At 42.6% G+C, this 27,296-nt stretch overlaps 1 protein-coding gene and 3 long non-coding RNA genes across 7 annotated transcripts; all 4 read left to right on the plus strand.

Moving 5' to 3' along the window:
- The first annotated feature begins 10,575 nt into the window (after positions 1-10,575).
- On the plus strand, positions 10,576-11,209 carry LOC306921460. The gene is made up of 4 exons (XR_013789768.1): positions 10,576-10,649; positions 10,744-10,809; positions 10,954-11,010; positions 11,116-11,209. It is a non-coding gene; the product is annotated as an uncharacterized lncRNA (long non-coding RNA).
- Positions 11,210-13,928: 2,719 nt separating this feature from the next.
- Positions 13,929-15,320, plus strand: LOC306921455. Its single transcript, XR_013789763.1, has 4 exons — positions 13,929-13,975; positions 14,661-14,730; positions 15,093-15,140; positions 15,261-15,320. It is a non-coding gene; the product is annotated as an uncharacterized lncRNA (long non-coding RNA).
- A 2,526-nt stretch (positions 15,321-17,846) lies between these two features.
- Positions 17,847-18,927, plus strand: LOC306921443 (uncharacterized protein). Of its 4 annotated transcripts, XM_079498576.1 has the most exons (5): positions 17,847-17,875; positions 18,001-18,061; positions 18,177-18,221; positions 18,307-18,412; positions 18,521-18,927. In XM_079498576.1, exons 2-5 carry the CDS (start codon positions 18,014-18,016, stop codon positions 18,847-18,849), a joined length of 528 nt encoding a protein of 175 aa, XP_079354702.1. In that variant the 5' UTR covers positions 17,847-17,875; positions 18,001-18,013; the 3' UTR covers positions 18,850-18,927. The 4 variants fall into 4 exon arrangements, with proteins under 4 accessions (XP_079354702.1, XP_079354700.1, XP_079354703.1 ...); XM_079498574.1 differs by having other exon boundaries at positions 18,307-18,927; XM_079498577.1 differs by lacking the exon at positions 18,177-18,221.
- Positions 18,928-21,591: 2,664 nt separating this feature from the next.
- On the plus strand, positions 21,592-26,339 carry LOC306921454. The gene is made up of 3 exons (XR_013789762.1): positions 21,592-21,678; positions 25,911-25,979; positions 26,306-26,339. It is a non-coding gene; the product is annotated as an uncharacterized lncRNA (long non-coding RNA).
- Positions 26,340-27,296: the final 957 nt, after the last annotated feature.

Genomic DNA, 27,296 nt, shown 5'->3' on the forward strand with positions numbered 1-27,296 from the left:
TATAAGCACTTTATCTTTAGCCTTAAGTGTTATTCAGGGATCAGCTTGACCATGTAAAAGGGCTTATAAATAGTTCTGAATGAAGCACTTTATCTTTAGCCTTAAAAGTGTTATTCAGTGATCAGCTGATCATGTTAAAGGGGTTGTAAATAGTTCTGAATGAAGCACTTTATCTTTAGCAGTAGTACTGTATACTGTTAAGCGTTTATTGCTGTACTGTGTTGGGATAAAGTAGACCTTTAAGCAGTTACCATCACTTATGAGAGTGTGCACCCTAGCTGTGCTCAAGCAAGGTCACAGAGCGACAGAAAGATTTCTATATAGTGTCTGAAAAAGTAGAGATAGACAAGCCTTCTGTTCTGCTTCCAGGGGCGCCCCGATTAACGGACTGATATGAGCGAATCTGATGTAACAGGTCGTATTTGCTATCATCTATGCCTTTGCTGTTCATATGCATATCACATGACCATTCATTTTGGGATAAGTATCCCGGGAAATCATTAAATATATGATTCCATGACTTATGTCTACTGCCTGTTTATTGGACTATCAGATAACTCTCTCACGGTATTAACGCATCAACTGTCAGTGTGCTTTATTTTATATAATGTATATAAACAGTGACACACTGTTTATACACCAAGTACAAACGAAGTGTATATACTCATACAGTACAGTCTGTTACATACACATTGATGCATTTTGGCGTTGGTATGTGTGCGCACTACTTATGCATGTCTTCACTTATTCCTGTAGACTGTAGGTGGAGCATATAGGCTGCAGCATACTGTATGTGTATAAAAGGGTTTGTATTTCGTCCATCTTTTAAGCTTTTAAGCTTTGTTCCTTTTAGCCTTAGGATTGTTCCATTTTAAGTCACTGGTCTGCTGAGCAGTCAGTCTGTTTATATCTGTAACATATTGTTGCTGTCGGGCAGAATCCTTGTATCCGCATTTTGCAAATGTTTCCGTTTTTAGGCCATATTTTTTATAATATGTCACACAAGTAGTGAAAATTGCTGATCTACAAGCTCACAGCGCTTGTAGATCAGCAATTTTCACTATTTTAAATGCTTTTTAAAAGCAACAGCTTTATAATACAAATCAATCATTTTGGATATATGAGGCTTCTACCCGATGGCAACCATATCAAACCAATGCTGCATTTAGTTTTTGTGTATTAGGGTCAATTAATCACATACACTCCATGGTTTGATATTCTTCCATCCGATTTAGCAACAATGTCATCAACCCATGGAGTGTAGTGATTCATTGAAATATTGACTTTAATACTGTTCATGTTCAATGCGTTTTGTTAAACGATGTGATGTACTTTGTCATGTTTATGTGAAAATGTAATGTCCCAGGATATGAGTAGACAAACATAATGTGGTGCTTGTCATTACTCATTATAGGGGGGGTTCACACTTAGTGCGTTTGTTCCCGAATACGGTTACCTGGTCCCCGCTGGCCATGATTCGCATTGGCCTTGATTCTTCCGCACCCAAGTACACTTCATTCAACTATTCAATGCTTTCACATTGCACCGAGACGTATTCGAGTCGGACCCGGGAACGGTTGGGTGATCCGCTCCTGGGAACGGAACACAGCATTCACACTAACCACAACATCTGACAAGTGGCCCCGAGAGTGCATCCGGGACCATATTGTGAATCCCCCCTAATAGTCACAAATGTGAAGTGAAAGGGAAAAAATGTTCAGGGAAAAAAAATAAACGTTCTGTAAGTTAATGCAGGGATTCTGGGAATTATGAAACCAATGTTCATGGTTGAATACATTTACAAAAAGTAATATGGTGTGTTTTCTTATTTAATTGTTGATGCAAATATTTTGAAGTGGAATAATTTAAATTTATATTATAAATAATTTAAGTTAAATCAACCTTGCAACCTATAAGTGCAATGAACGTAACATTCTTAGTTGTAGTACAAAGGATTTTAAGTGCAATGAATGTAACATTCTTAGTTATAGTACAAAGGATTTTAAGTTAAGTTAACAAAGGACTTAAGTTTATTTAACTTGACTGCTTCAATTCAGGAATTTGTATTTTTTAGTTAACATCGCTCAAGTTTTTCAATTATATAACTTAACAATTGTTTGTGCAACCACTTTCCATTAAAACTTTACGTTTATTGAACTTATTGTGGTTAAGAGTTGCATTGTTTTGAAATGGCAGCACGGGCCACTATACTATAGCCACTATACTATCCCACACTATTTATTTTATGGCAACATTATCCTGTCGGTCACAACAAGGTGTGCATAACCAACCAACCATGACAGACAGTTTACGCAGTCCTTTCTAATTGCTCTTTGTAACTCCATGAGATGTAATGAGCTGCTCAAACTTCTATTTGTTCTTTGCACGGTCAACAGTTCCACCCAGACAACTCAATGTCAAGTATAACACCCAATGAGTATAACACCCCAATTGTAAACATCCTCAACGATATCTGTGATTGGCTGAATGTCACTATATATATACCTTCATGGAAATGTGTGTTGCATTGACGACTGCATCGCAGCAAGGAGCTCCTTCAAGGACTTCTAGGAACGGAACAAGATCAAGGTATACTTTCTGGTAACCATTGACGCATTTAAGATCAGGAAAGCATCTGTTTTTAATAGATTCGATTTATTCAGAAATAGTCACCTCTCTGCGAGCTTGTACAGTACATCTGCTAGAGCAGTGGTTCTCAACCAGTGGTCCGGGGACCACCAGTTGTCCTTGAGGGAGTTCCAGGTGGTCCCCAGCTAAATGATGGAGAGTTGGCAACCAAATGGACCTTTACTTAGATATTTAACTCTTGGGAGAGTAACATGAAACATCTGCATTACTTAATTTACCAGAAATACCGGGAATATGAATTCCTGCCATCTGGCCAATGGCTAAAGACCCCTGTTACAAAAACAAACGGGTACAAATTTTCATTCATACCTACCTCCATCCGAGCCATTAACAAGGGAAGCAGGAGGAGGTAGATGTAGTTACACTCGGTGCACTTTAGCCCTGGTTGCACTTTATATTTAATGTAACAAGCTGTATCTTGTGATAATGTATACGTATGTCTGTTGTTATGTATGTTGTACTGTTTGTAATGTCTTTGAGAGCTTTTATTATCTGCTGTAAAACGAAGTGCCCAGTTTGGGACATATGAATAAACTTGACCTTGACCTTGAGAAGTCTATAGTCTATAGAGCTACTTTGAAAATGACGAGTTCAACAAGATCTACCCACCGAAAAAATTATAATTCCATTGCTGAAATACTGTAGTTTAAAAATGTACCTGGGGCCCGGCGGCTTTGGAATAGCGGCGCTGGCGTTACGTATAAGACAATGAATTCACTTGGAATGGTAAATAGAGGGAGAAAATGGAATAGGTAAAGGAAGGGTTTTGGATTTAATTTGTAATTCTACTGACATTTGTGAGCAGCAACACTCTTGAAAACTAAGTATTGCATTATGGGCTGACAGGCCCTTTTTTATGTCAATCAATCAAGTCAACCTTATTCAAGTGGCAGATGTCAAAAATAGTTTTTTTTATATTTAAATAAAATATTATTTAGGGGCATGTCATGTGATCTACCTGCACAGCCTTTGTGATCTACTGGTAGATCGCGATATACCTTTTGGGCACCCCTGGTCTACACAATAATAGAATGTAGAATCATGGTTATTTTCATCAACGCCTGTTGTGTCTCCTAATGGTAGCCTTTACAAACATTAATTGTATTAATACAGCATGGAATTGTGGACAAAATCGACAACAAAAATATTGAGAAACTAAATCTCTTCAAAAGGTGGTCCATGGCTGAAATTCCAAATAAATAATGGGCCTCGATATGAAAATGGTTGAAAACCCGTAGACTATGAGGGCTTAAATCCACCACAAAGCATCCAGTTTGGCTGAGCGTCCATATTATAGACGCAATTGGCCGCGTTAGGTTCGGGGGAGGACAGCCGGGGCGGGGAGGGTCAAGTGTGTTTGCGCACATATTCCTACACGGGCTGGGAATGCGGAATAGGAGTTATAGGAATAGAATGTAGTAAAGTAATTTGAGTACTTTCATGTTTTATTGAGATGAATAAATTAGTTTTATGTCTGTCTGTAGATGGGGGCATTTGGAGTGAAGACTATTGCCCTTGGTGTCTTCCTGGCACTTCTCTCCAGCTGCTTGGTAAGACGTGGCAATAATATGAATGCAATGTATCATTATAGGCATTACAATAAGGACATTTTGGAATTCATAACACTATGCTACTGCATTAAACTAATTTTGCAATTTTTTTACTATTTAAAAAAAAAACCTTTTAAAATAGTTCAACTAGCCGATCTACATCGAGACATTGTGAGCTTGTAGATCGGCTATTTTAACTATTTTAACCCATTTGGGGCGGGAACCCCTTTTGGTGTTAGCATTATGTTGTGCTTTAGCTATTGAAAAATCGAAGAACCACTGACATAGAAACATAGCTTTTTCAGAAAACTGTCAGGATGTAGAAGACATTTTTAGAATCTGATCTCAGGTCAAAATGGGTTAAAGGTTTTTTTTAAATAGTAAAACAATGGCAAATTAGTTTAGGGATAAGGGTTAAGGGGTGGCGCAAGATATATCCCTGTAAACGCATGCGAAGGAGGTTGTATCACATGCAGCGTTACATACATGAAAATGTTTTTGTTTTTCTTCTGTATAGAACACAGGAGACATGGGGACAATGGCGTCTCCTCCTCCCTTCGGACCCCGGCCACCTCTACCCGGAGGACTCTTCGTACCCCCTATGTTTGCTCATGGCTTCCTGGACGAGGTCAGTGTACATTATGGACTGCATACTCTGTGCAAAGGATGGTTGTATCACATGCAATGTTATGGATGTTGTATTATATCATTTATATGATATGTCAATTTTATTTTTATTCTGCAGGATGATGGTGTGTACTTCCGGGATGACGAGATGTATGATGAGGTCAGTATAGGGACTGTGGGCTCCATCTTGTGCCACCCCTTATCCCTTATCCCTAACTAATTTGCCATTTTTTTGCTATTTAAAAAAAAACCTTTTAAAATAGTTCAACTAGCCGATCTACATCGAGACATTGTGAGCTTGTAGATCGGCTAATTGAACTATTTTAACCCATTTTGGGCGGGAACCCCTTTTGGTGTTAGCATTATGTTGTGCTTTTTAGCTATTGAAAAATAGCAGATCTACAAGCTCATAGCGCGCCACCGAGTGGCGCGCTACGAGCTTGTAGGTCTGCTATTTTTGAAAAATCGAAGAACCACTGACAAACATAGCTTTTTCAGAAAACTGTCAGGATGTAGAAGACATTTTTAGAATCTGATCTCAGGTCAAAATGGGTTAAAGGGTTTTTTTAAAGGAGCATTCAGTGATTTGGGTGATTTGGAAAACCACCCAGTCCGCCCCGGTAACAAAATGTGCACATGCACACGCTCTACAGTGGGGGGAAGTGCAACAGCATGTGCACCAAGGCCCGCCCCCACACATGATTGGAGGAAGGCCCCTCTCATCCTGATTGGATGAAGGCTTTGCCACCCACCACCAAAACTGAAACTAGGGTTTTTTGACCCCAGGGGCTCACTGGGGACAGGGAGGAACTCCTTATATGGTCAGCACACTCTATAGTATGGAGGATTATCCAAATAAAAAGAAAAAATAAGTGATATTTGAATGAAGCGAAATCACTGAATATACCTTTAAATAGTAAAAAAATGGCAAAAATTAGTTTAGGGATTCAATTCAATTCAATTCAATTCAATTCAATTCAATTCAATTCAATTCAATTCAATTCAATTCAATTCAATTCAATTCAATAGCCTTTATTGTCTCCGAGGAGAAATTTGTCTTGGGCACCAAGAGACAGCGTTTATACATACATACATACACACACAGTTCATAGTGCAAAAAATACAGTTCATCTCTCTATCTCTCAAACAGGAAGCTCTAGATTTGTCAAAAAGACGGAGCCCTAGGGGGCAGCCGTGCCGCGGCGCCGGATGTGTAGGGGACCCCGGCGAGCCGTGCCGCGGCGCCGGATGTGTAGGGGACCCCGGCGAGCCGTGCTATGGCAGAGGATGTCAAGGGGACCCCGGCAACCCCGGCCAGCACGGCCAGCACGGCGAGCCCGGCCAGCCCGGCCAGCAGGGCCAGCCCGGCCAGCCCGGCCAACCTCCGCAACCTCCGCAAGTGGACAATCATCCTCCACAACCTCCGCAACCCGGCCACCCCGGCCACCCCGGCCAGCCCGGCCAACCTCCGCAACCTCCGCAACCTCCGCAACCCGGCCACCCCGGCCACCCCGGCCACCCCGGCCACCCCGGCCAGCCCGGCCAGCCCGGCCAACCTCCGCAACCTCCGCAACCTCCGCAACCTCCGCAACCCGGCCACCCCGGCCACCCCGGCCACCCCGGCCACCCCGGCCACCCCGGCCACCCCGGCCACGCCGGCAACCCCGGCAACCCCGGCAACCCCGGCCACCCCGGCGTACCGCAGCCGTGCCGCGGCGCCGGATGTCAACCGGACCCCGGCCCCTTCGTACCTCCGCCACCTCCACCCGGACCCTTCGGACGCCCGCCACCTCCGCACCGGGGACCCTTTAGGCCGCGCCACCCTGGGCCCGCACCTCCACCGCCTCCACCCTCTGGAGCTGCACCTGCACCACCACCAGCTCCTTAAAAGACCTCCACCACCACCCGCACCTCCACCTTCTCCTCCCTGTGCAGATCTGTGCATCCGTCCATCCCCACCATATACTGTACACCCCCCCCCCCCCCCCCCGTCTCTCCATAATGTGCATTGAAAAGTTACTTTCTAAGTCTTAATATATAATAAGTACAATAAAGTACAATAAAGAACATTTACCATGCACTTTGTTGTCTTTTGAATTTTGTTTTAGAGCTGGAATATTATGTCCTCTTGTTGATATCATAAAAGTGTCAATTATGTGATTGTCCTGCCTGTGCACCAAATGCCCTCCTCCAACCTTTCGGCCACCTCTTGCCCAGAAGGATTTGATTCTGCTACAGCTAGGATATGATCCACTTCTCTGCACCCATGAATCCAATTTTGGTTGATAGCAATAAATCCACCAGTATTTTGATACAGTTGGAGGCCATCGATATTGTCCTTTTCTTTTTGCTGAGGTTTGCGTGATCTGCGCAAAAGGACAGTTAACCCATTTTGGGCGGGAACCCCTTTTGGTGTTTTAAACATTATGTTATAATTTAGCCATTGAAAGATAGCAGATCTACAAGCTCATAGCGCGCCACCGAGTGGCGCGCTACGAGCTTGTAGGTCTGCTATTTTTTTAAAATCGTGAAAATATGAGGATTTAGAAGGATTTAAAAAAAAATTGAGGTCAGGCCTAAATGGGTCAAATGATAACGGACAATATCGGTGGCACCCAACTGTATGTGATCAGTCACGAGACACATGACTGTAACCATACACCAAATGCTCTTAATACTGTTTAACTCCTGCCTGTGGCTGGAAATGGATTAAACACCTGCTCTGACACTTAGTCTGTTTTGCAAGGATATACACGTTAGACAAAAAAGAAGAAGAAGAAGAAGCAGATACAATAACACACAACAATTGCACAATATTATTTACGATAAGAATTGTGATTGGCTGAAAGACACTATAAATACTGTACAGATTGTTGCACAAATTAAAAAAATCGCATTGTTGAGCATACTGTACCACGACTCTGAATACACTGACTCGGAACACGGATCGGAACACGACTTTTCAAGGTAAATTAATATAGAAGTTAATTATTATATACCTTTGTATTTTTTGCATAGTTACTGCATTTTTTGGAATCAGAGCTGGAGCTGTTTATTGGCAAGGTTTGGTCACATTCAAGGATGTTTGACTTGGTGCTTTGTTCTTAGACACAGACTAGTTACATACTGTACAACAAGATCAGAGAAAAGGTATCACATCATATAAAACATGAAACATTTAATATAAGCATAAAAGAGTCAGACCATGAAATGGGAACGGTATTGTACAGTATATACTGTAACACTTTAGACAGAAATGTTGATCTTATTATTATTATTATTATTATTATTATTATTATTATTATATACTGTCATTCTCTTTTGTAGATGCAGTTATTTGGAGTGAAGATTGTTGCTCTTGTCGGCTTCCTCATACTTCTGTCCAGCTGTGAGGTGAGACTTACGGGACATGACAACCAGGACCTGTAAATATCTGTTCACTGAGTTATTGAACAGTCTTTCTGCTTGCTTTTAAAGGCTGATCTGTTCACTGAGTTACTGAACAGTCTTTCTGCTTGCTTTCAAAGGCTGATCGTGGCCATGATCATGTCATGGAGAAGCGTCTGAGCCATGAGGTCAGCATTTCTCTAATACAAATGCACTACTAGTAGCCCTATAGAGTACTTCTAGGAGTACTCAGAAAGTGTGCTCTCTCTCTCTCTCTCTCTCTCTCTCTCTCTCTCTCTCTCTCTCTCTCTCTCTCTCTCTCTCTCTCTCTCTCTCTCTCTCTCTCTCTCATAAAAATCCTGATAAACAAATGGTACCAGGCATCACAACAATGACATGTAAACTGTAAATATCTATTTAAAAAAAATAAAAAGTAAAACCTGTTCTGCATGATTTTAAAGGCTGACGGTGACCATGGCCATCATATTGAGAAGCGGTCCGGATATGGGAGCTATGAGGTCAGTATGTTCACTATGTTGTGATGGATAACTTGTGCAGTCTGGTAATTTGGTATTTGAATATTTAGCTATTACAATTAAACATGTATTCCTTCTTTGTAGCGCTACTATGGCTACGGCTCATCTTACCTACGCATGCTGTACTCTCTGCCATACCTGAGGGGGGCGTGGGCCCCTCCACCACCAGGACGATAGAGCTAGGACCCGAGACCACATTCTACAAAATGTCTCCATGACATGTTTCTGAAAAACGTATCAGTGGTGCACTCAGTCAAACACCCCCAGAAAGATCTGTATTTGGTCACAGGCCCCCCCATCTGAAAATATGTTGTCCCCCCCCAGAAGCAAATATTGGAGTTTAGGCCCATTTAGGCCTGACCTCAAAATTTAAAAAAAAATCTTCTAAATCCTCCAGTTTTCTGAAATAAATATTTTCACGATTTTTCAAAAATAGCAGACCTACAAGCTCATAGCGCGCCACTCGGTGGCGCGCTATGAGCTTGTAGATCTGCTATTTTTCAATAGCTAAATTATAACATAATGTTTAAAACACCAAAAGGGGGTCCCGCCCAAAATGGGTTTAACATGTTTGCTGGGAAATAATATAATATTCAAAGATTTGCACACATTTTCACATTTTTCATTCAGCTGAAAGTTTAAAATAATGGTTAAAGTGGTTAAAAGCTATAAAAGGTGACACAGATGCGTCGTCAGGTCTAAATGAGTGATAGGCTGAATTACAATAAATAACACGTGAAATGCATTTTGGCGTCTGTTGTTTTTTGAGGCACTGGTTGCAAAGTTGGTATACTGTGTTTCTTGTCATGATATTATGCTGATGGTTGTTGTAAACAACCTAGTTTTGCTTAGTACGTACATTTGGCAATATTTGACGTCCTGGGAAACGTCCCGTATGTAGTGCCCAAAGACGTCTGTGGACGTCTTTGCAACAAAAAAAAAATGTCTTTATTATTTTTTTTAATATGTAAAAAAAAGTCAAAAAAATGAATGTAAAAAGTGGGCACACAAAGCGTTAATTCATTATGTCCACAACTATTTCTAAGTCTATAGACTTGGCGGTTGTTTAGGAATTGAATTGCATTGAAGGAAGCATTCATGAGGTCAGTTCGGGGCTCTCCCCAGGTTGGACGGACGGGAGAGCGCCGAGGGTTAACAGCTTAGGCATTGGGCACTGCATGGGTGAAAAATGGGTTACAAAATCACGGGATAAAAATTTAAATTAGACTTGGTGGTTGTAAACAATCATAGAAGTGTAATTGTACTGTACTGTACTGTACTGTACTGTACTGTACTGTACTGTACTGTACTGTACTGTACTGTACTGTACTGTACTGTACTGTACTGTACTGTACTGTACTGTACTGTACTGTACTGTACTGTACTGTACTGTACTGTACTGTACTGTACTGTACTGTACTGTTTGTTTTTGGTAAATGGCAGCCACATTATGATGCCGGTGTTTGGCACCCACATAATTCCAGTATAATTTTAAGCAACATATCAAAAACTATTTTTAAATGTTACCGGTCACATTAAGACACATATGGCTGCATGGTCGTGGCATAATTATGCAACCATACAGCGATATGCTCTTAATGCTTTCTAACTCCTCTCTGTGGCTGAACGTGGGATTAATGAGCTCCTCTGATAAGCTTGTTTTGCTAAAGCCACAGCAGCTACATGTTGCACTCAAGACAACACGCTGTATACACAGTAACATACAAATAAGTTGCAAAATAATATAACCCCCCCATTAATAATATGAGTTGTGATTGGCCGAAAGGCTATATAAATACTGGACTGTCACTGGACTGAATATTGGACTTGTATTGATTACTGTACACCAGACTGAAATCAAGGACTTATTTGAAAGGAGAGCACTGCCACGGTCAAGAAGGTAGGATTTTTCATACTATGTTGTTTTGTTTCTGTAATTGTTTGAATTATGACATTTTCTTTGTTCATTATTTTTTATATTATTGTATTTTTAGATGCAGTTATTTGGAGTGAAGATTATTGCTCTTGTTGGCTTCCTCATACTTCTGTCCAGCTGTGAGGTGAGACCGCCAATATATACCAGACATCACCACTGTACATACATACATACATACAGTACGAACAGGAACTGTACAGGCTACAGGAACTGTAAAATATCTGTGCTAATCTTTTAAAAAAAAAAATCTTTCTGCTTCTTTTAAAAGGCCGATGGTGACGCCGCGTCACATGTCATTGTGAAGCGTTCAAGTTCAAGCGAAGAGGTCAGCATTTGCGGATGATTTGATTCGATTTGTTTAACATCACATTGTCACGATGAAGCTACATCTTTGGCCTGTCGTCATAACAACTATCTTATCTCTTTTCAGCAATCGATCCTACGCATGCTCATGTTCTTTCCTCCGCCTCCTCCTCCACCGGTGCCACCCCCTCCTCCTGGCAGATAGAGACTGGGGAGCACAATAGGCCTGACCTCAACATTTTTAAAACAATCTTCTAAATCCTCCAGTTTTCTGAAATAAATATTTTCACGACTTTTCAAAAAATAGCAGATCTACAAGCTCGTAGCGCGCCACTCGGTGGCGCGCTATGAGCTTGTAGATCTGCTATTTGTCAATAGCTAAATTATAACATAATGTTTAAAACACCAAAAGGGGTTCCTGCCCAGAATGGGTTAAGTCGGGGACCCAGCCACCAGTGTTGTTTTCGTCGACTAAAACTAAGACGAAAAATGTTCGTCGACTAACTTTTTCCACTGTCGAAAACTAAATGGAAACTACATGAAAACTGAGCTATGATGACTAAAACTATAAGACTATACTGACGATTTCGACAACAAATAAAAACTAGACTAAAATGTTAGAAACGAAAATCTAATTTTGCTGCCAAAAATAACACTGAGACCCACCTGTTCCTGACGGGCCTTTGTAACGTACCAAATATAGTCCTGTATTGATTTCTAGATTTTCACCATGTTCTGTTTTCTAGTCTCCTTGCTTTATATTTTGTTTTATGGTTGACATTGCTTTTAATGTTGTGAAGCACTTATTTGTGACTCTGATGTCTGCATGAAATGTGCTCTACTGTTTAAATAAAATGTACTTAATAGTTGTTAAATAACACTTTACTAGTCACCGGAAGTCTGATACATGCAAAGCATGCTGGACCTTGTAGTCTATCGTATACATACAGTAGCCCTACTGCCACAATGTTAAATGACGGACACAGGACACAGCTAGTAGCTTGTACAACACTTTACTAGTCACCGGAAGTCTGATACATGCAAAGCATGCTGGACCTTGTAGTCTATCGTATACATACAGTAGCCCTACTGCCACAATAGTAAAGACATATCATGAGGTGTTTTGCCTATAGTTACTGTTACCTCTCTTTTCTAACCTATGTACCACCTGTTTTGAATTAGCAAATAATGCTAGAGGCCGCAGGACATTGCTTTTCTGAAAACGAGTGCTTCCAAACTCTGATGGAAACATGGCCGCGGTCGGCAAATTGCTGTGTGTATACACTGCAATGATCACATATCTGCTGTTGGGAAGAAAACACAAACACAAACAACTCCAAATGTTAATTCTTTTCAGAAAATGAAAAGAATATACATGTTTTTTTTTCATGAAATGAATAAAACCTTATATTTTGACAACAAAGCATACTGCCTCATCAAAGTTGGTGTTGTGACTTTATATCATTGTCAATTACTTGCACGAGGAGAGGCGGAAGAGGTGGTGGAGTTAGTTGCTTTAGCAGACAGTTTGAGAGGTGGTGGAGTGAGTTGCTTTAGCAGACAGTTTGAGAAGGGGAGAGGACGAGAGGTGGTGGAGTTAGTTGCTTTAGCAGACAGTTTGAGAGGTGGTGGAGTGAGTTGCTTTAGCAGACAGTTTGAGAGGGGGAGAGGACGAGAGGTGGTGGAGTGAGTTGCTTTAGCAGACAGTTTGAGAGAGGGAGAGGACGAGAGGTGGTGGAGTGAGTTGCTTTAGCAGGCAGTTTGAGAGGACGAGAGGTGGTGGAGTTAGTTGCTTTAGCAGACAGTTTGAGAGGTGGTGGAGTGAGTTGCTTTAGCCGACAGTTTGAGAGGGGGAGAGGACGAGAGGTGGTGGAGTGAGTTGCTTTAGCAGGCAGTTTGAGAGAGGGAGAGGACGAGAGGTGGTGGAGTGAGTTGCTTTAGCAGGCAGTTTGAGAGGGGGAGAGGACGAGAGGTGGTGGAGTTAGTTGCTTTAGCAGGCAGTTTGAGAGGACGAGAGGTGGTGGAGTTAGTTGCTTTAGCAGACAGTTTGAGAGGTGGTGGAGTGAGTTGCTTTAGCAGACAGTTTGAGAGGGGGAGAGGACGAGAGGTGGTGGAGTTAGTTGCTTTAGCAGGCAGTTTGAGAGGACGAGAGGTGGTGGAGTTAGTTGCTTTAGCAGACAGTTTGAGAGGACGAGAGGTGGTGGAGTTAGTTGCTTTAGCAGACACGTTGAGGGCCCAATGGTCCAAAGCGTTTTTTTGTACTTTCCATTACTTCAACCAATTAACACACAGACGTAAAGGGTGTGTTCAGGGATGGATATGGGAACTTCTGCTTTGGTCCACCCATTCCTGGGGACGTGTGAGAATGATCCAGTGGAAATAAAATAAAAATAAAAATAAATGCCCATTGTGGGTGCATTTATGTATGGGATATTTTCACATGAATTATTTCATAATGTCCAGCACCTCTGGGGGTGTACAGAATTATGGCCTATGTTATTTTCATTTAATTCCTGGTATGAATATTTGTTTAAATGCTTCCTACATACTAGTACTTACAGTGTACATGCACTTTACACATGTACAAAATGCAAATGGACACAAACAATACACGGCATGCATTGTTTTGTAATGCCTGGGGCAGCGTTGTTATGTGTCTCTGCACCCATAACAACCAGAACAGTGCACTTATACTGTAATGTTTAATTGCTCTTTGTAACTCCATGAGGTTGTAATAATAAGCTGCTCAAGTATTATTTGTGTTACTTACAAGGTTGCAGTGTCAACCAGACAACTCACTATAACACCCAGCTACTACATTGCAAAAGATATAAACCGCATTAATTCAAACTTTGATTGGCTGAAAGACACTGTATATGTATATATATATATGGGCTACCGTATTGAGACTTGCATTGATGACTACTATATATATAATAAGCACATTCAAGACTTGGGAACTGAGTTGCACGACACCATTCAAGAAGGTATGATCATCCTTAAATACCAGTCAGGGTATAATCATTTATTTTAGAGTACTTTCATGTTTTATTGAGATTCCTTTATTTGCACAGCTAGTATAGCCACTGCTATGCACCTCATGTGTAAATATGTTTTTGTTGTCTTTTTGTTTTGTTTTTGTTTCGGCTTTGCAGTTTGTAGCTAAATTGGTTGTACTATTTGTAGCAAATAAAGCTTGTAAATATCTATGACCCGCACAGAAGAAAACCTGTACTTTTTGTGGCAAAAGCGCTCAAACTTATTTCTTTCTTGTCCTGCCTTGATCTCCCTGTCTTTGTTTTTTGTAAAACTGTGATGTGATAATTGGGCTGATTCTGATTCTTAACCCATTTTGGGGCGGGAAGTTCGGGAACCCTTTTTTGTGTTTTAAGCATTATGTTATGCTTTAGCTATTTAAAAAATAGCAGATCTACAAGCTCATAGCGCAAGCTTAATTGTAGGTCTGCTATTTTTGAAAAATCGTGAAAATGTGGCACAAATCTTTGAATATATTTCAGAGCGAACGGTTTTAACTCGTACCTTTGCTTCTGGGGGGGGTCACTGGAATGTTTTTTCAGATGGGGGTTGGCGGCGAAAAACATATATTTCCGGTGGTCCTTGACATGAAAATGTTTGAGAACCACTGACATATGGGTTCATTTATACCACCAGGATCATGGGATCATTTGGACCGGTTATTGTTGCTCTTGCTGTCTTCCTGGCACTTCTCTCCAGCTGTTTGGTAAGACTCTGCCAATGTATATATGTTGTGTGTATCTTAGTTATGTACTCAACTTATTGGTTTTATACCTGTATATCATTTATGTTGTTTGTATGTCTGGCCTCGTGGGGAAAGATGGTGGGTGGGTGGGGAGGATTGGGAAAGGAGTTGTGGGAGAAAATATAAAAACAAAGAGTTGTATTTTCTTTCTGTGAAACTTGCATATGATGTCATACTCTTTGAAAAAAAAAGTAAAAAGGAAAAAGAAAAAAGACTGTCAATGGAACGTACCAGATATATTACAACGAGGACATTTTGGAATGTATCATAACATGATGGTACTGCAATGACGTAACAATGCGTTTGCTTTGGTTTTTTTGAAGGCTGCTCCACACCCCGAACATCATGTCATTGAGAAGCGTTCGAGTGAGGTGAGTCTATGGGTTGCAGTATATATATGCATGCAAAGGATGGTTGTGTCACGTACAGTACACGAGTTAGAAGTTATAATACATTTATTGTTTATTCATGTTTTTGTTTTTCTTCCGTAGGAATGGATGTATTATTATTACTATTGGTGGTGGTTGGGTTAAGACCCAACACAACCACTATCCACCATCACTATCACCACCACCAACCAACCCCCTGTATCACCTCCACCACCTCCACCATGGGAAATGTGTGAAACACTAACTTAATATTAGCGGATACAATAAAGAATATTAAGACACACTTTGTTGTCTTTGTGTATAAAGTTGAGAGGTTTTTGGAAATTTGATTGATTGATTGATTGGTTGATTGGTTGATTGATTGATTGATTGATTGATTGATTGATTGATTGATTGAAGTGTTTATTAACAGTTCGTATATAATTACCGTTCAAGCACAACTCATTACAAAAAACTGTTAACTGTGAGTGGACAACCCAATAAAGCATTACACTTGTTTACAAGAGGGTCCACCTGACCTTGTTCAATTCATCATAACATTTAGAGACCTATACAAATATACACTTCTATATAGCAAAAAAAACAGGAAATCATAATCATAAAGGAGGTAAAAAGGGAAAAGAAAACATATACAGTGAGGGGGAAAAGGGGGTGGGTGGGGGATTCAGATTTTAAGGGGGCCAGTTTCGAATTGCAGCCGTCAATATAGGTGCCCTTTGAGAGCCGTTTTGAAGGAGTCAAGGGATTCAAATTCGCAATTAACTCCCTATATCCAGGTACCATAGTGGGCGGTAGGTGCCGACTTCCAGACAAATGAACGAAATAAGCAAAGACGACGAGCTCTTGTTGTCTTCCGTTTGAACCGGAGGTAAATTTCGGCCATTTTGGTGCCACCACAGACGTCCGTTGTGTCCGTCGTCGTCTGATCTGATCTGAGTTATTGATCGTTATTGAAAATGCAAATAAAAAAGCAATTCATTATTGATCGTGTGATCTCAAATTGGGGTCTTATAACAAGCCGCGAATATCGCTTTTTGGCGCATTATGAGCCATACTGTTAGTAAAGTCTGTGTGCACGTGCGTGTGAACGGACGATTAGAGCAGAGCCCACGTACCCAGACCCGCCCAATCAAAAGTTATGGGGAATTATTTATTTTTAGCCAATATAAAAAAAATACCTCAAAGTATCTGTATCATTTATCATTTCTGATGGGCATCATTTTCAGAGAAGTTTAGATCCACCTGAACACTTTGCCATCCCGTGCTGTGTGAACCGACAGGGTGCTGATGGAAATTGGGTTGGGTTACTGTTGGTCAAAGAAGGAGATAGATAGATAGATAGATAGATAGATAGATAGATAGATAGATAGATAGATAGATAGATAGATAGATAGATAGATAGATAGATAGATAACTGATGATGGTATAGTTTTCTATGCATTTCGGGGGGGTTACAGGGATTTGACCCCCTAAAAAAATGCTCTGTGACGTGTGCACGGATGCCCCCCCCCCACCCACCCGCCCCCCCCCCCCCCCCCCCCCCCCCCCCATACTGTATATGCTACAAACGGCCCTGGATATGATCCAGTTTGGCACCCAAAATTCATATTTTTTTCATGAAATCTTCTTCCCCCCCCCCCCCCACCCCCGTTTTATGTTATCAGTCACATATACACATGCAGCCTAGATACTGTGTTAGTTCCGGCCTGTGGCTGCATGGCTTAAGTTGCGCTACAGTGCACAGGGTTTATTTTGTTTCGTATACTGTATGCACACAAAAACATTAATTGTTTCTGACTGAATAAAGATACAAAAATAAAGTTGCGCTACACTATGTTTTGCAAGGGCATATTATGTTAAAAGAGATACCATAACACACAAATTAGCAAATATATATAATATATATATACTCCATACCAAACTATATTGATATGCAAAGTTTTTGAGCGGTGCCTCTGCTCCATTACGGAGCTATGTGTGTCCCCATGTACAGTATGTATGTGTACGAGTACGCGTCCCAGCACAAAAGCTGCAACACGATAATTTCTCGACCGTTTTGGACGCGGGAAGGCTTGCCGGAGCCCGGGCCACCCCCCCCCCCCCTGGGCGCGTTCTTGGGGGTCTGGATGTTTGGGGGGACGCCCCGGGGACCCCAACATGATAACTCTGTCATTTCTCGACCGTTTTGGACGTGGGAAGGATCGCCGGAACCCGAGCCGCCACCCCTGGGCACGTTCCTGGGGGTCTGGATGTTGGGGGGGACCCCCTGGGGACCCCCACGCGATAACTCTGCCATTTCTCGACCGTTTTGGACGCGGGAAGGCTCACCGGAATACGGGCCGCCCCCCCCCTGGTGTGTGTGAAAAAAGTGCCCCAGTACAACTCTGTATCTCAATAAACGCTAATAAACAGCAGCTTAATTAAGTTTAATTAAGTTTCCCCATGACATGTAATAGTCAATGTGCAAGCTCAATAATTGCTCAACCCCATTGAGGGGGAAATATTAGGATTAGAGACGGTGACCCGGTAAATGCATCCATGTGTCAGCATCTGTTGCAAATCTATTACGAACAGGATGTTTCGAAACACCGGTGAGTAAGCTGGATAATGTTCACGCCTTCATCTGCATTATTTATACAGAGTGATTCTGGACACATTGTGAGATCACACTTTCAAGGTTAAGACATAAGAGAGTTCCATTAAGCACCAGCTGCAAGGTAAATTATGTGAAAATGTATTCATGCGTATTGTGTATTCTTGGTATTGTGTTCTATGTTTTTCAGTGGAGAAATAACGATTAATGATGAGGAATTCTCAAAAGAATTATCATTCTCTTTTTCAGTTTCAAGAACACGATGAAGTTTATGCTGCTGGCGATCGTCCTCATTGGTTGCTGTGCGACTGTAAGTGGAATCATTCTAGACTTTATTGCCCTCTCTTATATAATAAATTAAAATGATGTCAGATTAGTGTAAACTAAAATATCAGAACCCGTAAAACCGTTTGGTTTTGTTGCAGAATTCTGGTCGACGTGTGCATAGAAGTAATTCTGACAGTGATGAGGTGAAAAGGATAAAACAATAAAGAAAGACAAATTGGAAAGACGTGTAAAAGTGTAACTTTCTTTGTTTTCTCTTGCCCACTATAGAGCACAGATTCCTACAGATTCCGTGTGCCAAAATGTTACCGCCCCTTCTGGCCTGGTTTTTGGCCACGGCCAGCACCACCAGCACCACCAGTAAACCCACCTACTCCAGCCCCGGAGCCTGAACCCACAGCTGCCCCGGTCGTCACCACAGCTGCCCCTGTCGTCACCACAGCTGCCCCTGTCGTCACCACAGCTGCCCCTGTCGTCACCACAGCTGCCCCGGTCGTCACCACAGCTGCCCCTGTCGTCACCACAGCTGCCCCTGTCGTCACCACAGCTGCCCCGGTCGTCACCACAGCTGCCCCGGTCGTCACCACAGCTGCCCCGGTCGTCACCACAGCTGCCCCGGTCGTCACCACAGCTGCCCCTGTCGTCACCACAGCTGCCCCGGTCGTCACCACAGCTGCCCCGGTCGTCACCACAGCTGCCCCGGTCGTCACCACAGCTGCCCCGGTCGTCACCACAGCTGCCCCGGTCGTCACCACAGCTGCCCCGGTCGTCACCACAGCTGCCCCCGTGACCGATCCGAGGGGAGATGCTTGAAACTGGAAACGCCTCCCTCCGGGACCTTTGTTGCATTTGAATCAGTGTTTTATTTATTTGTATTTATAATGCCCTGCATGTCTGCTCTCATTGTGCTCGTCAGGGATCCAGTACGCATTGCATTTTGTTGGACATTTTTATGGAAATCTAAAAGTCGATGTCAAGCAATAAAAAATTTGTAAAAATTACAAGTATGTCGTCAGTCCTTAAAATGTATATTAATACATCAGTAACTGAGTAAGAGTGAGTTTTATGTTAATGTCATATTGCAGGTTTTAGTCTCAGCTATAACAAATAAAATGAAACCACTTGTAGTAAAGTTGTTTTTGGCATGTCCATAATATGAAACCAGGCGTTCGTCGAATTATCTCTAGAATTGAACTGTCCACAAAATGTATTGATTCAACAAAAAATGTCGATCTCTCAATTTCTCTCTTGTATCTTTCTCTGTCTTTTGATTAAATCAATTTTTTTTCACTCCCTGTGAGGGACCAATCAGGGCCTGGCCCATTATGCAAACTAGAACAGTGCCCGTTGGCATTGGGGGGTGCTCAGGTGTGATCAATTGGCTAATAAAGGGCGATGTCAGAACACCATTGTGACGTCAGAACAGACCGCAGCTCCATATATGGAGATCTAGGGGTGAACTGGATTTGGGCCCTGTCCAGAGTCCAGAGTCCGAGCGGGCAGAGGCTTTTTTTATGCTGGTTTTGGACAACCGGCGATCCGAGGGACTCGACACCGGGCACTGCACTCCATGTGGGGGTGTGGAACACTTGTGTCAGTCGGTGGGGCGAACGTTATAGATACATTTAGATAGATATGGGGTGGGTTTATCACCAGAGGCATTTTTAAAAATTCAGTGAGTTCCACACAGAGATTCCAGACTAATATCTGCGCAGTGATATGTATTTGTCTGGGCATGCCATGCCAGGCTAACGCTGTTTCATGTCAAGGACGCCCAAAAATATATGTAATTGGCCGCCGACCCCCATCCGAACATATGTTGTTCCAGGGACCTCCCCAGAAGCAAAGATTTGAGTTAAAAACACGCTGAAAGAATATATATTCAAAGATTTGCGCCGCATTTTCAAGATTTTTCAAAAATAGCAGACCTACAAGTTCATAGCGCGGCACTCGGTGCCGCGCTATGAGCTTGTAGATCTGCTATTTTTCAATAGCTAAAGTATAACATAATGCCTGTTTCATTGTTGCTGTGGTGTCAAAATGTTCACATTGTGGGCACCTCAATGTTGAATTCTTCCTAAAAATCTCCACAATTATTTAGACGATCCTTCGTATGGTAGTGCAGGGTACCGTTCTGGGTATAACTTTGAGAACTGACACAACGGCTGCTGACAAACAAATGCAACAGGTATTGCATAAACAGGTGGGGCATGTATTGTATTCCCCACTGGCTTCGTTCCCGAGGGAGGAAAGTTAGGAATGCATGCCCCACCTGTCCAGTAGCAGATAATACAATTATCTATGGAGAACATTGATTGGGGTCTTTACTTCCAGGAATCTCACCGTTGAGCCCTGAACATGATACAGTTGGGTGCCACCGATATTGTCCCTTATCATTTGACCCATTTAGGCCTGACCTCAACATTTTTAAAAATCCTTCTAAATCCTCCAGTTTTCTGAAATAAATATTTTCACGATTTTTCAAAAATAGCAGACCTACAAGCTCGTAGCGCGCCACTTGGTGGCGCGCTATGAGCTTGTAGATCTGCTATTTTTCAATAGCTAAATTATAACATATTGTTTAAAACACCAAAAGGGGTTCCTGCCCAAAATGGGTTAACTGTCCTTTTGCGCAGATCACGCAAACCTCAGCAAAAAGAAAGGACAATATCGATGGCCTCCAACTGTACATTGCGTTTAAAACATGTTTTCTGTAATGCAATGAGAACAAGGTTCAACTTACAGTATAGCCTAATTAGCTGGCTAACATAAAAATACATTTGCAAATATAAATGGTAAATGGTGCATTAACATAGCGCCTTTACCTTTATCCAAGGCGCTTTACATAGATTCACACACACATTCATACACCGATGGCGGCGGAAACCATGCAAGGCGCCAACCAGCACACCGGGAGCATTTTGGGGTTCAGCGTCTTGCTCAAGGACACTTCGACACTAACTCTGGGGGAGCGTGGGTTCAAACTGGCAACCTTGCGGTTCCCATTCGGCCACTCTATTCCTGAGCCACCGCCGCCCAACTACAACAAAATATTCCATTGCCTGTATAAGAGTTGTACAGCAGTAAAAGAGTAAATAAATGCAGGTTTCTGTAATAAAAATAAATAAAATAGAGCGATAAAATGCATGAGCAGCGTCCAGTCACCTGTGTTGTGATGCTATATTTCAGATACCTTTGCCTATGAGTGCGTGCTGGTAGAGTAAGCTGGGCATCATTATTGGTATACGATGTGTAATATCATGCGTTGCAGTGCACACCCATAACACGTCTATTTAGATTTTACAGCAACATTTCCACACTATTTCTAAATCTTATCAGTCAACCGTCAACAAGTCAGTTTATTTATTCAGTCATTCTTAATTGCTCTCTGTAACTCCATGAGATTTAATACACGCTGCTCAAGCATGTATTTGTTTGGTCACATGCAGTTCCACCCAGACAACTCAATGAATAACTCTACATTGCAAAAGATATGATTAATTATGGCTGTGATTGGCTGAAATACACAACACTAGTATATATATACCATATTAAAAACGTGTCTTGCATTGACGACCATATCACAGCAAGAATTAATTCAGTTGACTTGGAAACTATATATATACCACACCATTCAAGAAGGTATGATTCAATGAGAGAATTGTTGCTTTTGCTCAATAATAGTACTTTAATCCATTTTGGGTGGGAACCCCTTTTGGTGTTTTAAACATTGGTATAATTTAGCTATTGAAAAATAGCAGATCTACAAGTTCATAGCGCGGCACCGAGTGCCGCGCTATGAACTTGTAGATCTGCTATTTTTGAAAAATCGTGAAAATGTGCCTCAAATCTTTGAATATATATTCTTTCAGCGTGTTTTTAACTCACATCTTTGCTTCTGGGGGAGGTCCCTGGAACAACATATGTTCGGATGGGGGTCGGCGGCCAATTACATATATTTTTGGGCGTCCTTGATATCGTCACCTTATTAAACTAATTGCCTAAGTCATTTTTTCAAGGTTTTCAGGAAACACAAAAAACTGTGCCAAATGTAGAATATATAATATTTCTTAATTATTTCAATTCCAAAAAATATGAAAAAATATGACTATTGACATACAAATAAAGGTGTATGTCAATCATGTAACATGTAAGGATAAAATGACTTAGGCCAATATCTGAACATGCCATTTTAACTTAGGCAATTATAAACCTTATTTAGGCCAAATTACTTCTGCAGTAAGTGACTTAGGCAAAATGTTTTTATTCCAATTATTTTGAATAGACCATGGTTTAGGGTCAGCCACAGAGTGTTTAAAATAATATCAGAGCACAAAGACATTTGATACTGAATGGGAGTGAATGGGAGTGAATGGGACTGAATGGGAGTGAATGGGAGGTACTGTTACTATGGGACTGATACTATGGGAGTGAATGGGACTGAATGGGAGGGAATGGGAGGGAATGGGAGGGAATGGGACTGAATGGGAGGTACAGTTACTATGGGACTGATACTATGGGAGTGAATTGGACTGAATGGGAGTGAATTGGACTGAATGGGAGTGAATGGGAGGTACTGTTACTATGGGACTGAATGGGACTGAATGGGACTGAATGGGACTGAATGGGAGTGAATGGGAGTGAATGGGACTGAATGGGAGTGAATGGGAGTGAACGGGAGTGAATGGGAGTGAATGGGAGTGAATGGAACTGAATGGGAGTGAATGGGAGGTACTGTTACTATGGGACTGATACTATGGGAGTGAATGGGACTGAATGGGAGTGAATGGGATGAATGGGAGTGACAGTTCCATAGTAACAGTACCTCCCATTCACTCCCACTCACTCCCATTCACTCCCTTTCACTCTGAATGGGAGTGAATGGGATGAATGGGAGTGACAGTCCCATAGTAACAGTAGCTCCCATTCACTCCCATTCAGTCCAGTTCACTCCCATTCACTCCCATTCAGTCCAGTTCACTCCCATTCACTCCCATAGTAACAGTACCTCCCATTCACTCCCATTCACTCCCATTCAGTCCAGTTCACTCCCATTCACTCCCATAGTAACAGTACCTCCCATTCACTCCCATTCACTCCCATTCAGTCCCATTCAGTCCAGTTCACTCCCATTCACTCCCATAGTAACAGTATCCCCCATTCACTCCCATTCACTCCCATAGTATCAGTATCAGTGTTTAAAATAATATCAGAGCACAAAGACATTTGATACTGAATGGGAGTGAATGGGAGGTACTGTTACTATGAGACTGATACTATGGGAGTGAATGGGAGTGAATGGGACTGAATGGGAGTGAATGGGAGTGAATGGGAGGTACTGTTACTATGGGAGTGAATGGGAGTGAATGGGAGGTACTGTACTATGAGACTGATACTATGGGAGTGAATGGGAGGTACTGTTACTATGAGACTGATACTATGGGAGTGAATGGGAGTGAATGGGAGGTACTGTTACTATGAGACTGATACTATGGGAGTGAATGGGAGTGAATGGGAGGTACTGTTACTATGAGACTGATACTATGGGAGTGAATGGGAGTGAATGGGAGGTACTGTTACTATGAGACTGATACTATGGGAGTGAATGGGAGTGAATGGGAGGGAATGGGACTGAATGGGACTGAATGGGAGGGAATGGGACTGAATGGGACTGAATGGGAGGGAATGGGACTGAATGGGACTGAATGGGAGTGAATGGGACTGAATGGGAGGGAATGGGACTGAATGGGACTGAATGGGAGGGAATGGGACTGAATGGGACTGAATGGGAGGGAATGGGACTGAATGGGAGGGAATGGGACTGAATGGGAGGGAATGGGAGGTACTGTTACTATGGGAGTGAATGGGAGTGAATGGGAGTGAATGGGAGTGAATGGGACTGAATGGGACTGAATGGGAGTGAATGGGAGTGAACGGGAGTGAATGGGACTGAATGGGACTGAATGGGACTGAATGGGACTGAATGGGAGGTAGTTACTATGGGAGTGAATGGGACTGAATGGGACTGAATGGGAGTGAATGGGAGGTACTGTTACTATGGGAGTGAATGGGAGTGAATGGGAGTGAATGGGAGTGAATGGGACTGAATGGGAGTGAATGGGAGTGAACGGGAGTGAATGGGACTGAATGGGACTGAATGGGACTGAATGGGACTGAATGGGAGTGAATGGGACTGAATGGGACTGAATGGGAGTGAATGGGAGTGAACGGGAGTGAATGGGACTGAATGGGACTGAATGGGACTGAATGGGACTGAATGGGAGTGAATGGGAGGTACTGTTACTATGGGACTGATACTATGGGAGTGAATGGGACTGAATGGGAGTGAATGGGATGAATGGGAGTGACAGTTCCATAGTAACAGTACCTCCCATTCACTCCCACTCACTCCCATTCACTCCCTTTCACTCTGAATGGGAGTGAATGGGATGAATGGGAGTGACAGTCCCATAGTAACAGTAGCTCCCATTCACTCCCATTCAGTCCAGTTCACTCCCATTCACTCCCATTCACTCCCATTCACTCCCATAGTAAAAGTACCTCCCATTCACTCCCATTCACTCCCATAGTATCAGTATCAGTGTTTAAAATAATATCAGAGCACAAAGACATTTGATACTGAATGGGAGTGAATGGGAGTGAATGGGATTTAATGGGACTGAATGGGAGTGAATGGGAGTGAATGGGAGTGAATGGGACTGAATGGGGGTGAATGGGAGGTACTGTTACTATGGGACTGATACTATGGGAGTGAATGGGACTGAATGGGAGTGAATGGGATGAATGGGAGTGACAGTCCCATACTAACAGTACCTCCCATTCACTCCCACTCACTCCCATTCACTCCCATTCACTCTGAATGGGAGTGAATGGGATGAATGGGAGTGACAGTCCCATAGTAACAGTAGCTCCCATTCACTCCCATTCAGTCCCATTAAGTCCAGTTCACTCCCATAGTAACAGTAGCCCCCATTCACTCCCATTCAGTCCCATAGTAACAGTACCTCCCATTCACTCCGATTCAGTCCCATTCACTCCCATTCACTCCCATTCATTCCCATTCACTCCCATTCACTCCAATTCACTCCCATAGTATCAGTCCCATAGTAACAGTACCTCCCATTCACTCCCATAGTATCAGTCCCATAGTACAGTGCCTCCCATTCAGTCCCATTCAGTCCCATTCAGTCCCATTCACTCCCATTCATTCCCATTCACTCCCATTCAGTCCCATTCACTCCCATTCAGTCCCATTCACTCCCATTCAGTCCCATTCACTCCCATAGTATCAGTCCCATAGTAACAGTACCTCCCATTCTATCAGTCCCATAGTAACAGTACCTCCCATTCACTCCCATTCACTCCCATAGTATCAGTCCCATAGTACAGTACCTCCCATTCAGTCCCATTCAGTCCCATTCTATCAGTCCCAAAGTAACAGTACCTCCCATTCACTTCCATTCACTCCCATTTTGAAAGGTGTGTTAAAATGGCCTAAGTCACATTTTATTATGACTTAGGCAAAATAAAATGGCCTAAGTCTCACTCTTGACATAGGCCATTTTTTAATAGGGTGTAACAGGAAGGCCTTTTACGTTAGGGCTTAGGCGATTTTACCAGAGGTGGCCAGCATCACCAGGAGTTGATTTAGGCCAAAAACTCATTTTCGGCAAAAAATGACTTAGGCCATTAGTTTAATAAGGTGACGATATGAAATATTGAGAACCACTGACATATAAACATAGGGTTTTTTCAGAAAACTATCAGAATTTAGAAGGCATTTGTAGAATCGTCCTCAGGCCTAAACGGGTTAATGTTTTATTGAGATGAATTCATGCATTTATCGTTCTCAGATGGGAGCATTTGGAGTGAAGGAGACTGTAGCCCTTGCTGCCTTACTGACACTTCTCTCCAGCTGCTTGGTAGGACTTGGTAGTCCAATGCAATTAATGTATCAGCCGCAGGCATCACTATTATAGCAAAGCAAAGCAAAGCAAAGTTACTATATTTACCCAGGGTATCTGGGCTAAGCTCAATAACTTGTTTCCAGCCAGGCCCTGCTCATAGAACATTTCATGGTAGTGGTTCAATGCCTTGCTCAAGGGCACTTACCACAGCGGTGGTAATTTTAACGTGTCGGACCGCTGATTCGAACTGGCGACCTTCCGGTGAAGGACATTTTGGAATTCACAACCACGGCTCGCGCTGCATTTATTCATGTGACTAAAACCTTGCTTTTCTTCTGAAGGCTGCTCCACGCCCTGAACATGTTATCGTGAAGCTGCTCCACACCCTGAACATGTTATCGTGAAGCGTTCCAGTGAAGAGGTCAGTGTCGTTTGGACTGCATTACACACAGATAATCTTTATCACATTTAGACGTATGAGCTGATTCTACAAAACTGCTTTCTGAAAAACCCATGTTTCTATGTGTCACTGGTGGTCAACCTTTTTCATGTCAAGGACCCCCAGAATGATCTGTATTTGGCCGCCGACCCCCATCTCAAAATATGTTGTTCCAGGGACCCACCCCCAGAAGCAAATATATGAGTTAATCCAATTTCGACCTGAGGACGATTCTAAAAAAAAAATCTTCGAAATAGACAATCTTCTGAAAAACGTTGTCTCCCCCCCCCCCCCCCCCCCAGAAGCAAATATTTGAGTTAAAAACGTTTGATCTGAAAGAATATATTCAAAGATTGTGTCACATTTTCACGATTTTTCAAAAATAGCAGATCTACAAGCTCATAGCACGGCACTTGGTGCCGCGCTATGAGCTTGTAGATCTGCTGTTTTTAAACAGTTAAGGTTTGAAATAATGATGACACCGACGCAGCCTCAGGTCTAAACGGGTCATTCATTCCACACGCAAAGGTTATATACATTGTATTGTTGTATTATAATGTTGTTGTGTTGCTTTCCTTCTGTGTAGGGCTTCAGTAGCTACCTGCAAATGCTCTATCTCTGGAGTTTGTACCAGAGACTGAATCCACCAGCTCCAGCCCCCGCGGCTCCGGCCCCGGCTGCCCCTGCTCCGGCTGCCCCAGCTGCCCCCGGCTGCTCTGAACTGGCCATGAAATGACCTTTTTTAGACAGACGAGGCGCAGGACGCAGAGGAATGTCGAGACCACAACGAAGAGGACAGCGAGGCCAACGAGGCAGAAACGTCCCTGGAGAAAATGCCGCAGGAGCAAGAGGAAAAAGGCAACCTTCCCCCTACTGGACACGCAGCAGCCAGA

This window comes from Electrona antarctica (genome assembly GCF_951216825.1).
Source record: "Electrona antarctica genome assembly, chromosome: 4".
Classification (NCBI taxonomy): domain Eukaryota; kingdom Metazoa; phylum Chordata; class Actinopteri; order Myctophiformes; family Myctophidae; genus Electrona; species Electrona antarctica.